The following is a 15,650-nucleotide window of genomic DNA, read 5'->3' on the forward strand; positions in this document are numbered from 1 at the left end:
AGATTGTGCTCCTAATGAGACCTTAGGGCAGAATAAAAAATTGTAGAATCAGGCGAAGGAGTTAACTAAGAGCGCCTGCAGGAGGGGCGCTATCGCCTTCATATGCCTAGAGCCCGGTCGGCTATAACTAAACTACGTACTAGTGTAACAATAATTTTACAATTATTATTTGTAAAAACTGCAATACTACGGTTGAATTCGGATTTCGAATACCAGAAATAGATAGTTGTTTCTCAGAATTACATTGTTTTGCTACGGTTGACCACTTTTACCATCAGCCACCCGAACTGAGAACGTACAAAAATTGATATTTCATTGTAGTGCTGGCTATTCAGACGCTACTGAAACCTCCTGGGCTTATCGATTAGTGTGCCCTGCATACCTTGATGTTACGCCCGATATCGTGGCACCTAATGATATACATACTATCTAAGAACTTCCGGTTGCGCCGTACCCAGGCCCTTCATCGTCTCCTAACAAACCATCGGTCTCCCCAGCATGGACTGCCTCATCCCTAGCATCCCTCCGAGAACGCCAACAGACCGCGCACCAAAACAAAACCCATTGTCCCACCGCATAAACCGCATCATCGACAACCGGCCATCCAATTATATGATACCAATACATCCAATCCACTGGTCTTCTCATCGGCATCGTAGGAACAGGTTGCTGTACCCTAAGTACCCATAGTCCAGAAACCAGAGCAAATACTACAGCCTGATACGCCAGCCCTCTCAAACTCAAGACCGATGACTGCCCCCGTCTGTGGCGAAAGATCAGTCGGGACTGATCTATAAATCCCACGATGCGGAGCATGGCCGATAAAGGCAGGATGATCATAACATGAGCGGAAAGAAAGAGTCCGATGATCCAGTTCCTCTCGCCCGTTGGCGGCCTTTGTTTTCTCGTTTCCTCGGGAGTGGTGATTGCGTCGATAATCTCGGGCAAGACAGATATGCATAGGTATGAAATGTATATGGATATTAAGATGAGTTTGCGGCGTAAATTGGTGTGCAGGTTGTGGATTGCTTGACTGAAGAGGACTAAAAATCCCATCCAAACTGCCAAAAACTGGCACAAGTTCAACCAGTCTCCGGTCGTGGGAGGCTCATGGATGAGGACATTTCCGCCGCTGTTTACCAGCAATGCGAATAGGATGGTAAAGTGTTCTGTTGCGCCGATTAGGTTGAAGAGTATGTAGGCAGTGGAGATGCCGTGCGTGGATTTTTGAAGTTGGATGCACCGGATCTGCGGGTAGAAGGAGGATGTGGTCAGGATGATGAGGACTCTGGGTGAATTAGACTGAATACTTTAATAGGTATACACAGGTATTTCGGGGGAAGGGGCGCTGATGGAGAAGGCTAAGGAGACTAGTGTACGTACATCCTTATCCAGTTAGGAAGTGTTGGTAGAGTCATTCTTTGATACAAGAATCAATGCCAGAAGGACCAAACTTGACACAGATAGAAAACAGAGAGAGGGTAACATGTGCGGAGATATTATTAAATGAACTGCGGAACATACTCTGTAAATAGTACTATTAAAAGATTGCGGCCTATTGTGGAGAATCCATATAAGTACACATGGACTTATCCAATGGATAATCAGAATGATAGCTTATGCAGGTCCTAGCGCCTACGTCTCAGCTAAGAATTCAAGCCCCATTCCTTATCGTGCCAATAAGCTGCTTTCCTACTACTCAGCGTAGAAGCTGAAACCCCACATTACGCCGAACAAGCCTATTACATGACTCAATCACTTTATATATAACTACCCCTCCCATAGAATTAAGGCCCCCAATATCACCATGAAGGACGGCAGAGTCTTATACTTTAGTACTATTCTGGCTCATCCTGGTACCACATTCAGGCTAGTGATTGGTTACTCCCTATATTACACTAAATAAGCCTATTACATGACTCAATCACTGTATACATACCCCTATTATAGAATTAAGGCCCCCCATATCACCATGAAGGATGCCAGAGTCTTATGCTTTAGTACTATTCTGGCTCATCCTGGTACCATATTCAGGCTTATGATTGGTTGCTTGTAGTACACTTATTTCGGAACGGCACATAGGATGAGGCCTTCTGCACATGATAGATAACTGGAGGACTGTGGAAATATTTAAGCGACTCGCAGTATGGAAGGGGAGTGGAAGGTGCCAGCAAAAACAGCCCTGATAATGGCGCGACTACTCTTCTTTACGGTCTTGAATCTAATACTGTCTCTTCTATCATCTACTGCCACAGGAGCAGCTGTCCCAGTTACGCGATCCACGGTCAATTCGAGTAATATAGACTTTGATGCTGCTGAATGGCATCCGTCAATAGCAAAACGAGATGATGCCCAGAAAGTCCCTTTACGAATCCTCCCTCTCGGCGCGTCAATCACCTGGGGATACCTATCTTCAACCGGAAATGGATATCGCAAGCCTCTACGTGACAAACTCCGCTTCGAAGGCTGGGATGTCGACATGGTCGGCAGTAAATCCAACGGTGACATGATAGACAATGTATGCATCTCTCCCTCATCCACACCCTTTCCCCTTCCCCCAATAGCAGATAGACAGACCAATTAACATATACACATGGGGAAAAAATAGGACGTAGAAGCCCACAGCGGCGACGTGATAACGCAAGTCCAAACAGCCGCCACAAACTCCCTCGCCTACAAACCGAACGTCGTGCTCATAAACGCCGGCACCAATGACTGCGACTACAACGTCGACCCAGCGAACGCGGGCGAGCGCATGCGATCCTTAATCGAAACCCTAATCAATGCCCCCGATATGGCCAACACGTTAATCGTCCTGTCAACCCTGATTCCCTCCGGTTCCACATCCCTCGAAGCCAACAGGCCCTCTGTCAATGCGCAATTCCGAGCACTGGTCACTGACATGCAAGCGGGGCAGAATATCTCCATCGTTCTGGCAGATATGGATCCCCCGGCCCCGAGTCCCGGAAATAACTGGATCAAGTACCCCGATAACTACGCCGATAACAAGCACCCCAATGACTACGGATACTCTCAGATGGCGGATATCTGGTATAATGCGATTTATGACGCCGCGGAAGCAGGGCTCATCGTCAAGCCTGCGGACCTCAGTATTTCGACCACGGGGACCTGCGACAAAGAGTACGGGAGCGGAGTCTACGCGGGCGGGTTCACGCAACAAGGAAGTGGTGAAGACGACGGGATCTATCGACACGACAGCGAGTATATCGGGGCATTGTTTAGTGTTCGCGCCGGAAAGGGTGGACTCGATCCATACAGAGATGATGACGAGCTGTTCTTTTTCTTTGGGAGGCTTTATACGAGGGAGTATGATGACTTGATCATCTTCCAGAAAGATAATGAATCCGGGGCGGTAACGTTTGTTTCTTACACGAATAATGCTCGCACTGAGCAGGAGTTTACGAAGGGGGATTCATTCTCAACGCATAATAATTGTAACCCTGGAGGTGTGCATTTTATTGATGTGAATGGTGAGCACTGGGCCTGTCCGCTGAGGAAATCGCTGGGACTGATTTTGAGTGACAAATTATAGGTGACGGACTTGATGATTACATCTGCGTCGCCTTGGATGGGACTACCTACGCAAGCATTAACAATGGAGACGGTGATGCTGGGAGTAACAAGCCTCCATCCTTCACCGATATCGGACTATGGAAGAGTCCAGAAGGCCACGATCAGGCGCACGTACGTCTTGCTGATATCGACGGCGATGGCCGAGCCGACTATTGTGTTTTGGCTGATAACGGCGACATCACATGCTGGCGAAACGGATGGATAGAAGACGTCCCAGCATACTGGCAGCCGCTGGGCAAGCGCTTCACTGGAAAAGGCATGGGTGACCTCCGCGGCGTGCGATTCGAAGATATAAACGGCGATGGGCGCGACGACTGGATGTGGGTTGATGATGATGGCGCTACAACAACATACACAAACTCCCGGAGCTGCATCAAAGGAGAGGCTGGTGACGGATTAAACGTTGTTTGGCGCCAGGGGTTCTACCAAGATGCTAATTCTGGCCCATCACATCCCGGGATGGGAGGGTTATTCGGTACATCCGGATTACGGGATCAGGTCTACTTTGCTAGAATTTATGGTGAGGTGGCGGATTTTGGAGAGCTTGGGAGACAGGACTATGTGTTCATCGAGAAGGATACCTCTGACGAGAAGCTTGGGCCGATGTATTACATTCATGTGTGGAAGAGCAAGGGGGCGGGAGGGGCTAAGATCAAAGGTATGTGTGTGTGTGTGTGTGAGAGAGAGAGAGAAGGAGGCTCTTATAGAAAAGGTTTAATTGCTAATTGTTGCAGCCGACGGAGACAGGTATTGCAATATGATGGGCCACGACAACGGTATGATGGATTACGTTTGGATCCATTCAACCGGCCATATGCGCCTTTATCCAAATAGAGGCCTGGTTCAAGTACCCACTGACGGGTCGAGCTTCTGGGGAGGTAATGAGATTATCTTCGACCCAACCCAGGAGCAAATTGGCATCAAACTTGACCGGCGCGATCTGCATCTCGCGGACTGGGATGGCGACGGAGCCTGCGATATAATTTGGACAAACCCCGACAATCAGAACAAGGTTCAAGTTTGGCGGAACAAGATCAAAGAAACTGGGCAGTTTGACTGGGAGTACAATATTAACGCTGCAGATCAGCTATACTGCCCCGAGCACCGAGGCCTTGGTTTCTTTGACCGTCCTGTCCATTTTGCTGATGTTTCTGGTAACGGCAAGGCCGATTACCTGTGCGTTGAGAAGGACGGCCGCACCTGGGGTTGGGTTAATGGCGACGATGGATGGGAGTATATTGATCAATTCAAGTACTCCGAGCAGAAGGACAGGGCGAATCTACACTGGGCAGACGTGAACGGCGACGGAAAGGCAGATATGATCTGGACAGACAAGTTCTCAGGAGACGGGTCGGTCTGGTATAACCTTGGCCGACGTGATATCAAGGGATCCCGATACGAATGGGGACCGCAAGGTCCCAAGTACCGGGGTGCAGTTGAAGGCTCATGCACTTATTTCCCTGATCTTAATGGTGACGGCCGTGCAGACATGCACAGCATTTGGAATTCCATCAACAACACAGCGCAGACATGGTACAACGAATGTGCCACCAAAGATCACACAGGCGATGACGGCCCAATCACTGACCCCAATCTACCTGTATCTCCTGAAAATACCAACTTCGACGTCATCCCTCATTATCAAGCTGACAGCGGCTGCACTAGGACCGAGGTGCAGACGATCCTTGAAGAAATGCGATATGCGGCTGATATTGCGTGGGATGTTGCGTTTAATGGCGGATACCATTCTTATAGAGACCTCTTCTTTGCCCAATCACTCGGGGACGACTTGGCCTGGATTCCGACGTTCGAGCGGATGTTGTACATGGTTGCTGGGCAGCGGGATAGCGATGATGCAAAGTTCACGATCACTTGCAAAAACCTTCCGGGATGTCGCGACGGGAGAGGCTGGCTTGCCATGATGAACTCGAACAATCGACTTAATTTCTGCCCAAAGTTTTTCACAGATGACTTCCTTAAGAGTACCAAGTCAGTGCTGGCGAGGTGCGACTCAATTAACCTCCAGGATGCCCACCTCACTCGAGCCGCGGCGATTTTGCACGAAACAACGCATACAAATTGGGTTATGGAGCTTTTCAATGGGGAGAATGGGTAGGTTTCATATATCCCTTCTCATCCCGAGACCGATACTGATTCTTTTACTTTAGGAGATGCCGCGATTATGTCTATAAATGGGAAGGAGCTCGAGATCTTGCCGCAGGGACTCTGAATCGACACTGTACCTACTCTGGCCAAAAGGCTGAAGAAAACGCCAATAAGCTCCGTATATCCGGCGATGCTAACTGGCAACGCAGATTGCTTTGTCCAGACCCAAATAACCCGGGGCAAGAAGGCATTTGTGACAGCAAGTTGTCCGCCTACAATGCGGATTCATGGACTCTTGTCATAGTTGGCTCGTACTATACACGAAAATGCGGTCGAGAGATTCCCCTTCCGGAGGACTCTTCTTCTTCTTCAGCGGATGACTCCAGCTGTCCGGCCTACGATGATTCTTCTTATGATTCTGACCCCTTGTACGGGATCATCGATTACGCTCACTTCGGTGACTCCTACTGGATGGGTACAGGTACCACAACTGGTGACAGTTGCCGCGTGGGAAGTAACAGCTACGGCGAGCTCGTCCAGGAGTGGTTTGATAATGAGGACTTCAGTTATACTAACTTTGCATGCTCGGGGGATACAACGGTTGAACTGAACAAGAAGATCGACCAGTGGCTAGGGCAGAACCCCACGGGGACTACCATGGCAACCCTGACAATTGGTGGGAACGATGTGTTCTTCAGCGATCTGGTTTCCAACTGCGTGCTAACGATGTGGTGGTACTCGCTTGAGCAATACCGCCAGTGGTGTCTGGAGACTGAAGAGAAAGCCCGCAACCTGATGCAGGATACAGGATCTGATGGACTCGGTGCGAAACTTAGGGCTGCATATGAAAAGGTCTTGGATGGATCTGGCTCTACTGTATATATTTCCCTCCCTTTCCACAATCACCCTTATTTATTCCCTCTCGTGCTGTTCTTCATCGTACTGACTTTTACTTCAAACAGTCGTTCAATCTTTACGTCCCTGGCTACGTCACCTTCTTCAACGAAGACACCTCAGATTGCGACTCAACAACGTTCTGGTACGAAAGCCCACACTACGACCCCCAGCAATCCGGCAACTATGTGTGGCTCACGACCGACATACGCAAAGAACTCAACGACCTCGTCCGCATGCTCAACTCCCTAATCCAATCCACCATCTCGGACATCAACACCGCCCGAAACAGCCAACAGATCCATTACATCGACATGGACTCCCGCTTTGATGGCCACCGTTGGTGTGAACCCGGAACCCAAGAACCAGACCCCGATAACCCAAACACTTACTTCTTCCTGTCCGCATGGCCTGACATCGCGATTGATGGGGACACGGCGGCCGAGAGCACGAATGCTACCGAAACAGATGAAATAACAGCGCTTATGAACGCAGGATCTATCCAACTGCCTGATGCAGATACGTGCCAGGCTGCTTTGGGTTCTGGCCCAGATCCCTATGCAGCCTTCATGTGTGACGTTGCTATCCACGTCAAGGCGAACTCGTCGAGTTTGATTGCTCAGAGTTTGGATCGAGCGAATCAAGCAATTGCGAATCAGGACTATAGTAGCCAGGATGTCTCTTGGTGGTTGCCTACTAGGCAGATTAAAACGTTTCATCCTAGGAGTCCTGGGATGATGTTTTATGCGGGGGCTGCAGTGGGTGGGATGTTGAGTGATTGGGGGTTTAATTAGTATGAGTATGTAGACATCGTTTAGCAGTTAAATAGACGGCGAGAGCTAGGGGCTATATATTAGTGAAGTACATTGTAGTGAGAGGACGGGGAGGGTGTTTGGTAGGTAAAACAGTTCTTTTATCTGCAGGTCATAATAGACTGGTATATATTCATATATTATGTTAGCAACAGTTAATCTCTAAACTGCCTTCTAAACTAGGGCCATTCTAATAGACAAATTTTACAGAGCTCGTGACAGTACATGAGTCCACATCAGGTTGAACTTCATCGTCAATCATTAGCCATGATGGGTCTCATGGGCAGCACGGCAATCTCTATCTGCTCCAGACGGCGTGCTGTCACCGGAGGACGCCCTGGCTCCCTTTTCCCTAGCATGAATCTTATCTACCTGAGATGACGAAATAACCCGATCAGCTGCATCGTGTGCGTGGCATACCACTCAGGAAGATCAGCAAGGGGAACGTTCTCAATCTAACGGCCCTGTTCACCATTCCCTTTGCGATCTGTTTGAGATCCAAATTCATGTCAAACAACAGAAGTAGCATCACCACAGAGGAATTTTCTCACCCTGCATACACAGAGTTATGTGGGACATCTTGTCTGTCTATCAACGTGGTGAGCGGACTCGACTGCAATTTTTTGCGTTTAGGGTGGAGGTCGGTCCGGTTCCAACTCACCGCTACACAGCAGTCTGCGCAAGGGTGATTCAAATGGCCTCATGCTCTGGGATTTACCTGGGTTGAATCTATACATCAAACTTAATCAAGTTGCGTTTAGGTGCTGATACTGCGAGGATCAGCGCCGCCAGTGGATCCGGATATCCCAAGAGCTATAGCAATCTTTACCAGTTTATTTACCCGACCTTTTGTTCGTGTTTCTCCGCATGAAGCACTCCAGGGTGCACAGTTGGGAATTTATGAGTATCGCATATAACATCCGGAGGTGGTTGCCTGTGATAGCTGGCGGCAGTTTGTATAGGAAGGCACCGTCATCGAGGGTTGGAATATGTTGAAAGACAGGCGAACCCAGCCCAACCCGCGAAAATAACAACCCTACCAGCCCAAGTTGGGTTTGACACATGTTTCAGTTGGGTTACCCAGAACGAGTGCCTAGGGTTATCCACACCCTATGGTTGTATGTGCTGGGACGAATGGAAATGAATATAATAAAGCACGTATTCTCTGCGGGGCTATCTCATGGTATTGAAGCATTTATTATATGGGCAGGGGGCCTCCACTCCATAGAATCTGCTAAAGTTGGTTGCACCATTGCACACAGTCTTGCTGAGGATGATGCTATACACTCATAAATAATAATTTGAACTAGCGAACACGTCTACCTTTCTTGAATGAGATGGTATAAGCAATAATATGCCTGAATAAGACCTACTTAATATTTGTCTGCCCATGCAGATGAGCGTTGACTCTTAGATTAGGGATGAGCCTTAAATATCCTATTAACTCACATGTCGAATAATCACTAGAAATACTATTAATTTATTAAAGCTTAAATTGAGAGTCTATACACCTTTGTAAGTCTCTACTGTCCTCTGACGTGATAGGCATCTTATTAATTAATGCTCACTTACTGTATCTAAATATGCTTAACTGCTGGGGTACAGCCTCTTTCTTAAATATATTCTTTAATATATGTAGTGCATACAGTCGACCCTTGCGCCACCCACGCTAACAGATAGCTCACAGCCCCTGGAATACTGGCTTGAAATACCCCCATAGATGGCGAAGATACACAGTGTTACAACAACCATAATGCTGAAGACTCCAAATTATTATACAAAATGCAAAGGTGTGGTAAGTTACCGCTCCATGTCTCGACAAAACCTCATAGCGGGCAGCAGCATTTCTTGGGTGGTGCCAACAGCGTTCTAAATTAAGCAGTATTTCTCAGGGAAACTTGTGATTTATAATGCTTAGCTCCCTGGCTATTTGCGTCAAGTAATTTTTCTATTTTCCCACACCCTTTCCACCACATTATATACCGCAAACCGTGCGGTGGAAGGATTTCGACATTCCAAGTATCGTAGACAGTGGTAGCTGGAGGCCGATGGCTCTCCTTTGAATCAGACCGTGCCCTTCATTTTGTCTCTACCACGGCGGCTGCAGCCAACAGATTGATTGGCCACAAAGCAAGCGCGACAAATCCTCGCCCCAGGTCCCAATGGTCGCCATGGACAACAGCGGCAACGGCACGCTTCGTGTCCCCGGTTTCGGCTCCATCCCCCTGGACTACGAGCTGCCGTCGGACGCCCGCTTTGCCCACGGTATCCAGGAGTGGCGTCAAGCTCCCGCCGTCGCGGCGCGCGAGCTGGCGATGGTGGCCGTGATGAATCGTCTGACCGACCTCCCGAACTGGTATATCGAGGTTTTTGATGATGCGATCGTCGCATGCTGGCGGCAAAATCCCGACGTGGCCTCGATCGCTACGAATCCACTATTGAGTGACCGGGCTTGGGATTGGTGCTTGCAGGAGCTGCGTGACAAAGCCGAAGAATACCAGCGCCAAAGACATGTCCGGGTCCTCGATACCGGGTCTTGTATTTGTAAGTCTGACGATGTTCCTGGGCTCCAGAACGGCACAGGAGGGCTGGCGGATGAAATCCGATCTGCGGCGAAAATCCTGCTTCAGGAATGGAGCCAGCTCGGTTTGTTGGATTGGCGCTCGAAACAAAGATTGTCCATTGTGGATCCAATGCTATTTCCGCTAGTGTACGGGCGGAGTTTGGTCCTGACGGATGGAGGCCGTGTGGAGTTAGAGGATATTTTGGGCGCATATTCAGGTGCGACCAGAGTCGCCCCAATGCACGTTGATTTGAGGACCGACGCGGCGGATGTGCAGAAGCGCATTGAGGAGGCGCAGCATCTGCATCTTGGTGTGCATTCCGACACAGAAACAAGCCACCATTATCGATGGAGCGCAAATTATCAGGCTCTACCTTGTGAGGTGGAGTTTGTCGGGGATAAACGATCGACGCAGGTGCGCATTACCTCTTACATCAACAATTTGCACCCGACACACCGGGACCTCTACCGTGCGATTGAGACGCTGGTGAGCCGGGCAATTCCATTGTGGAATGACTGTCTGGTGCAGGGCCAGCGCGGCTGGAATGATATACTGAATCAAGGCCAGCTAGGGCCGGTGCCACTGCGTATCATCACGTATGGAGCGGAGTGGGAGAATGAGCTCCCCGAATGGCTACTCGCCTTTCGAGTTCCTCATAAGGTTAAGAAGAGACGGTACCGTGAATTGCGGGAAGTGCTCCTGAGGAGCGAGAGAGATAGAACAGACGAGGGCCGGAGAAGATACCGAGAGGCGCAAGAAATGCTCGAAGGACTTGCTGACGTGGAGGGAAACGAAGACAAGGAGCTACCACCTCCAGATTCCGACCTCTGGCAACACGCGAAAGAATATCTTCATCTCCCAGAAGATAGGTCGGCCACTCCCGTTCCAGTGCCAGACGACTGGCAGCAATCTCCCTGGTGGCATATCGAACGCAAGTTGCGGCGATTGCTGCACTTCCGCCATCCGGAACCTGGGACCTCGTTTTCCTACAATGAATGGAAGACGGGGCGTCATCATGAAAAGGCCGTGGTTGATATGGTCCGCGAGCGGAAAGATTGGCACCATATGCCCTACAAGCCAGTCACGCCCCCCCATAAGTACTATACCATCCGGCTCCAGGATACGTTCCGCGAGCATGGGTTGCAAGTTATCGTGAAAATGGAGAATATCGAACTCACTCCAGATAGTGGGGATTACAAAGGAACGGACTGGCGGATGGAGGGCCAGCTCAATGAGCATCTCGTAGCAGCAGCTATGTTTGCATATGATGTGGTGAATATCACCGAACCCCGGATCGCCTTTCGTCAGAACACCAAGCTAGATGAAAGCTTCTACCGATACAGAGAGGACCGAGAGCAAGGGCAGAGGGAGAACCCCCACCGAGCCGTGCCAGCGCGACGATGTGGCAAAAACCTCTCGACAGAATTCGCAGCAGTCGCGGAGATTCTGGGGTTCTCGACTATCGACCTGGATTATGATAACCACGCAGCAAGAACCTGGCAGGACAAAGGTACGGTCAGGGTCTCACAGGGGCGCTTGGTCACATTCCCCAACCTCCTAGAGCACCGTTATGAGCCATTTGCCCTGGCCGATCCTAGTCGGCCCGGATGTTTTCGCTCCATCGCGCTGTACCTGGTTGATCCTCACTATCGCGTGTGCTCCACCCGCAACGTGCCACCACAGCAACATCACTGGTGGACACAGGCTATCAGTCATGATCTGGCCGCGGCCGGATTGCCGCAAGAGATCATCGACGAGATCATTCAAGGCACCGACAGCTGGCCCATGGGGTTGCCTGAAGCCCGACGGCACCGGCGTGAATTCTTGAAAGAGCACCGTTGGAACAATCTTGTTCGGATCAAATCCATGCGTCATCCGTACTTTAACTGTTAATGAGCCATCAAATGACGCGCTGCAATGTTTACCGGAACGCCAGCGAAGAGAATACCCAGGAATGGCGACTACCGAAATCCACGGTAACAATTCTTAGAACCCCCTGTAGATCAACATTACAAAAGATAAAAGAGACTTTACATTCTGGAAATACGGAAAATGATCGTTCTATCTGTAATATGGCCTGGTAGCGTCCCAAACAAAACAGTATACAGTCCCAGAGATTACATGCTAGGGATGGTTCAAAGCTGTAAATACTACTTCGGCGTGCCAACTGCCTTGTGTGGGTTAGTGGTTTGGCTAATGCTTAGCTGAGTTGTTGGTCATCCCATGGAGGGTCAACTCAGAGGTCTAATTTAGCGTCGGGCAGTCCTCCCAAATGGGGGATTTGTCGATCTGCAGGTCAGCTTGCAGAATTTGGGCGGAATGTGAACGAATCACTGACCATTATAGTCTGCTTAGCGGACACTAGGAAGACCCATCCGTCATGGCAGTCAAGGAGCAGGTTCTGTGGGCCAAGTCCGCTGAGAAAGCAGCTAATTATGTCCTGGCGGAATCCTGGATGGCGGTACGCGAAGCCAGAAACTATGTGAAACGACTGGAGAGTGAGGCGGCTGAAGAGTAAGTTGCTTGCTGGGTGTGTATTCAGTACCCATGCACTGACTACATGCATTGATGCTGAATAATGTACACTACATACTATTGTAGTCATCCTCAGCTTGCATATCATCCCAGTCTTTCATGATGGAAAAGGCGGATGCGACGCTTGCTATCTTTTAGGCACGATCCGATCATCCCATGAGCGCCTTATTCTCTCTTCAATCCCACTTTTCCGACTGTTCGCAGACCCCAAGCACCAATACCAGTGGCAAGTAACATAAGTGCAAAACAAGTCCAAAACACAGCCTTGTATCCCAACAAGAGAGCTTCGGGCGAACCCTTCTGTACATATGAGGACTCCTTTGTTACACTAGCAGATATGATCGCGAAAAGTGTAAGGCCAACGGATGTCCCAAACTGGGCAATGGTGTTGAAAACAGCGCCTGCAAGTCCCTGGGTCGCTGGAGAGAAGACGTCGGTGATGATTAAATTCGCAACGGTAAAGATAACTATTAGACATGACTATTTATTAGCACACTTCGAAGTAAACTGCCACCTCAGTTTATTTCCATTCAGCATGGAACGAAAACCAGTTGAGGGACTGGGAAACGTGTCAATTTGTTTACCATCAGCAGAGAGAGGCCCCAATAGAACGGCCCAGAAGGCGCAATACCACCAAGACCAATGTGGGTCAATGACAGCCATAAGTAGAGGTGAACCAGCACTCAGGAAGGTAGTGAAGAGCACTAGATGGTCAGCACGAAGACGGTGAACAAGAAGGCCCGTCGCCAGATTCAAAACTATTCCGACAATCACATTCGGTAAGAATCGGAGGGATGCCTGAAAGGCAGACAGTTGCTGAACATTTTGGAAGCTGCGCCTAATTAGATTTACTGAGTCTTGGGGTCAGACCGGAAGACATACAATAGACTCAGTATGGTTTCCATTCCATTGAGAACTGCCCAGGAGAGCAAAACCATGAGGCAGATAGAAGTGAATGCACTGTTACGCCAGAGGGAGTTAGGAATCAGGGCTGGTCTTCCCAGCTTCTCCTGTCGATTCATCCAGAAAAGAAAGGCCGGTAGTAGCGCTGTCGCGATACAGAGCAGCGCAATATTTGATCCTCTCTTAATACTGGAGACGTCTCCCGTGATGACACTAGCCTAACTTAGCTTGCGATTAAGAGAGCAGCAATCACGTCAGAGGCGAGGTTGACATACGCAAAAACGTAGGAAAGCATTCCCAGACCGGAACTGGACAGGGCAAGGCCTATCCAGTCAATTTCTGCCTTGAGCCTTCGCCACGACATGGTTTGATTCCGTGAACTCTTTGGAAGCTTGAAATAATTAATGATCGCCAGAATCAACGCGGCTCCGGTGCACAGATAGTAGCCGAATCTCCATCCAAGGGACGATGATTCGAGAATGCCGCCAAAGAGAAGCCCAAAGGAAAACCCTAGAGGTTGGCCCAATCCTAGACATGCAAAACCAACGTTCCGTCGTGTTCCGGTCGGCATGGTATCTGTCAAGATGCTAAAGGCAGTTGGAAGGCACATCGAGGTGGCAACCCCCTGAAAAGCGCGGAATAGAATCAATTGGACACCGGTTTGAGCGAGGCCACACGCGAGGATAAAAACACAGAGTAACACACATCCTGCCAGATTGATCATGCGGTTCCCAATTAAGTCTGCTAACGAACCAGCAAGTAGGAGGCAGCACCCATTTGCAAGTCTATCGCAACGTTAGTATCATTGTGTGTTGCTTGAGGCGGGAGACTGCTTACGAATACACCGAGGAAGGCCTAAGAATTTCACAGATCTGATAAGCATAATGTAACCAAAGCCTAAACTTCCAATTGTACACAATAGGATCGGTGAAAAAACCGCTCTCACTCACCATAAAAGTAAGTTGTCCGGCAGGTGAAGATCGGTCGCCATTCTGGGTAACCCGATAGTCAGGAGGCCAGTGCTCATGCTGCCGACAAATGTAATCCCAGCCAATGTACATATCAGGATAGTGGCGGCCGCTCTGGAGAGACTGAGTGCTGGACTACCTTCGTGTCTCACAAATCTCTGCATATTGGCATGATGAGGGTGTGTCCCATCCCTAGATCCGTCCACAAAGGCATTATCTGTATCATTTTGCGCTGAAATGGCTGCTGAAGAGATCGCTTTGGCCGTAGTATATCTAGATTGAGCGGTCGGCGCATTCAGCGAGGACTCCGTCCTGTTTGGAGTAGCCTGAGTCAAAGTGACTGACATATGTAAGGCCTTTGGTTGAGTGATATGAAGATTCAAGTGGCACCAAGCGGGAGAAACGCTAGAAGCTAGACAAAATGCACAGGTAGTTTACCAGGAAATTCAACTGCTTATGTACATCTTAAATTATATGAGTTTTATCTTCTAGGGAGTTAGTGCCTGTGGGGAAGCCATCAGTTTCCAGATAATTGAGTTTTGTCAACAATAGGGCGCAAGGTGTGGGCCAATTCCCCGCCTGGTTCCCCCAACTCCAAAAGTCCCGACAGGTGCAAATATTTGATGATTGAAAGAGCGGTCATAGGATTTCGGGACAAGCTGCGGTGCAAAGTACCGTGCCGAAATGAACACCGAGTAAGAAGTTGCTTGCAATAGCTTAGCTTCGACTATAATAAGCGCGATGAATACCAGATACCGTAAGTAATACAGGTATTGCAGTAGAATATTTACTAACCTACCTTATACTAATGCTACATAGTACCAACGAACAGCTTACATACATATGAATGCATGGGGATTGGGGAATATGAAGCCACAGTTGTTTGGTCCGTGCCTCACTACTTACTTATACATGAACTACCCATCACAGCTTCTTGAGAGCCTCAGACTCAGCACCTAGACCGGTGATGACTGAAGGACGTCATTTCAATCTATTCAGCCATGCATAGACATTGGGAAAGTCCTTCTCCAGATCGATCGCATCACCCGCCACCCATGGAACGAGCTCATTCCCGGTGAGAGCCGCCCCGCGGGAGCCGCCATAAATCAGGGACAAATACAATATCCGCATAGCTGCATTTATCATTGACCAGGTATTTGCGGTCTGCCAAGACCCCATTCAACACCCCTGACACACGCCGAATTTCGTTGACATATCGTTCGACAGCAGTCTGGAGCTGCTCTTATGATGGATTCTGAACCACACAGCCTGGC

The 15,650-nt window shown here is 49.2% G+C and overlaps 3 protein-coding genes across 3 annotated transcripts; 2 read left to right on the forward strand and 1 right to left on the reverse strand.

The window, feature by feature from the left end:
* Positions 1-2,188: 2,188 nt before the first annotated feature.
* Positions 2,189-7,388, forward strand: ALT_9506 (putative esterase; the record flags this gene model as incomplete). The annotated part of the gene is made up of 6 exons (XM_033559958.2): positions 2,189-2,518; positions 2,609-3,491; positions 3,554-4,252; positions 4,329-5,706; positions 5,763-6,576; positions 6,663-7,388. 6 exons carry the CDS (start codon positions 2,189-2,191, stop codon positions 7,386-7,388), a joined length of 4,830 nt encoding a protein of 1,609 aa, XP_033415849.2.
* Positions 7,389-9,568: 2,180 nt separating this feature from the next.
* ALT_9507 (DUF4246 domain-containing protein) lies at positions 9,569-11,863 on the forward strand (the record flags this gene model as incomplete). Its single annotated transcript, XM_033559960.2, has 1 exon — positions 9,569-11,863. One exon carries the CDS (start codon positions 9,569-9,571, stop codon positions 11,861-11,863), a length of 2,295 nt encoding a protein of 764 aa, XP_033415851.2.
* An 807-nt stretch (positions 11,864-12,670) lies between these two features.
* ALT_9508 (uncharacterized protein) lies at positions 12,671-14,399 on the reverse strand (the record flags this gene model as incomplete). Its single annotated transcript, XM_033559961.2, has 6 exons — positions 12,671-12,972; positions 13,090-13,337; positions 13,388-13,621; positions 13,684-14,193; positions 14,246-14,263; positions 14,359-14,399. The coding sequence occupies 6 exons, from the start codon at positions 14,397-14,399 to the stop codon at positions 12,671-12,673; spliced, it is 1,353 nt and encodes a 450-aa protein (XP_033415852.2).
* Positions 14,400-15,650: the final 1,251 nt, after the last annotated feature.

The sequence above is a fragment of the Aspergillus lentulus genome (assembly GCF_001445615.1).
Source record: "Aspergillus lentulus DNA, contig: Alt17, strain: IFM 54703, whole genome shotgun sequence".
NCBI lineage: Eukaryota > Fungi > Ascomycota > Eurotiomycetes > Eurotiales > Aspergillaceae > Aspergillus > Aspergillus lentulus.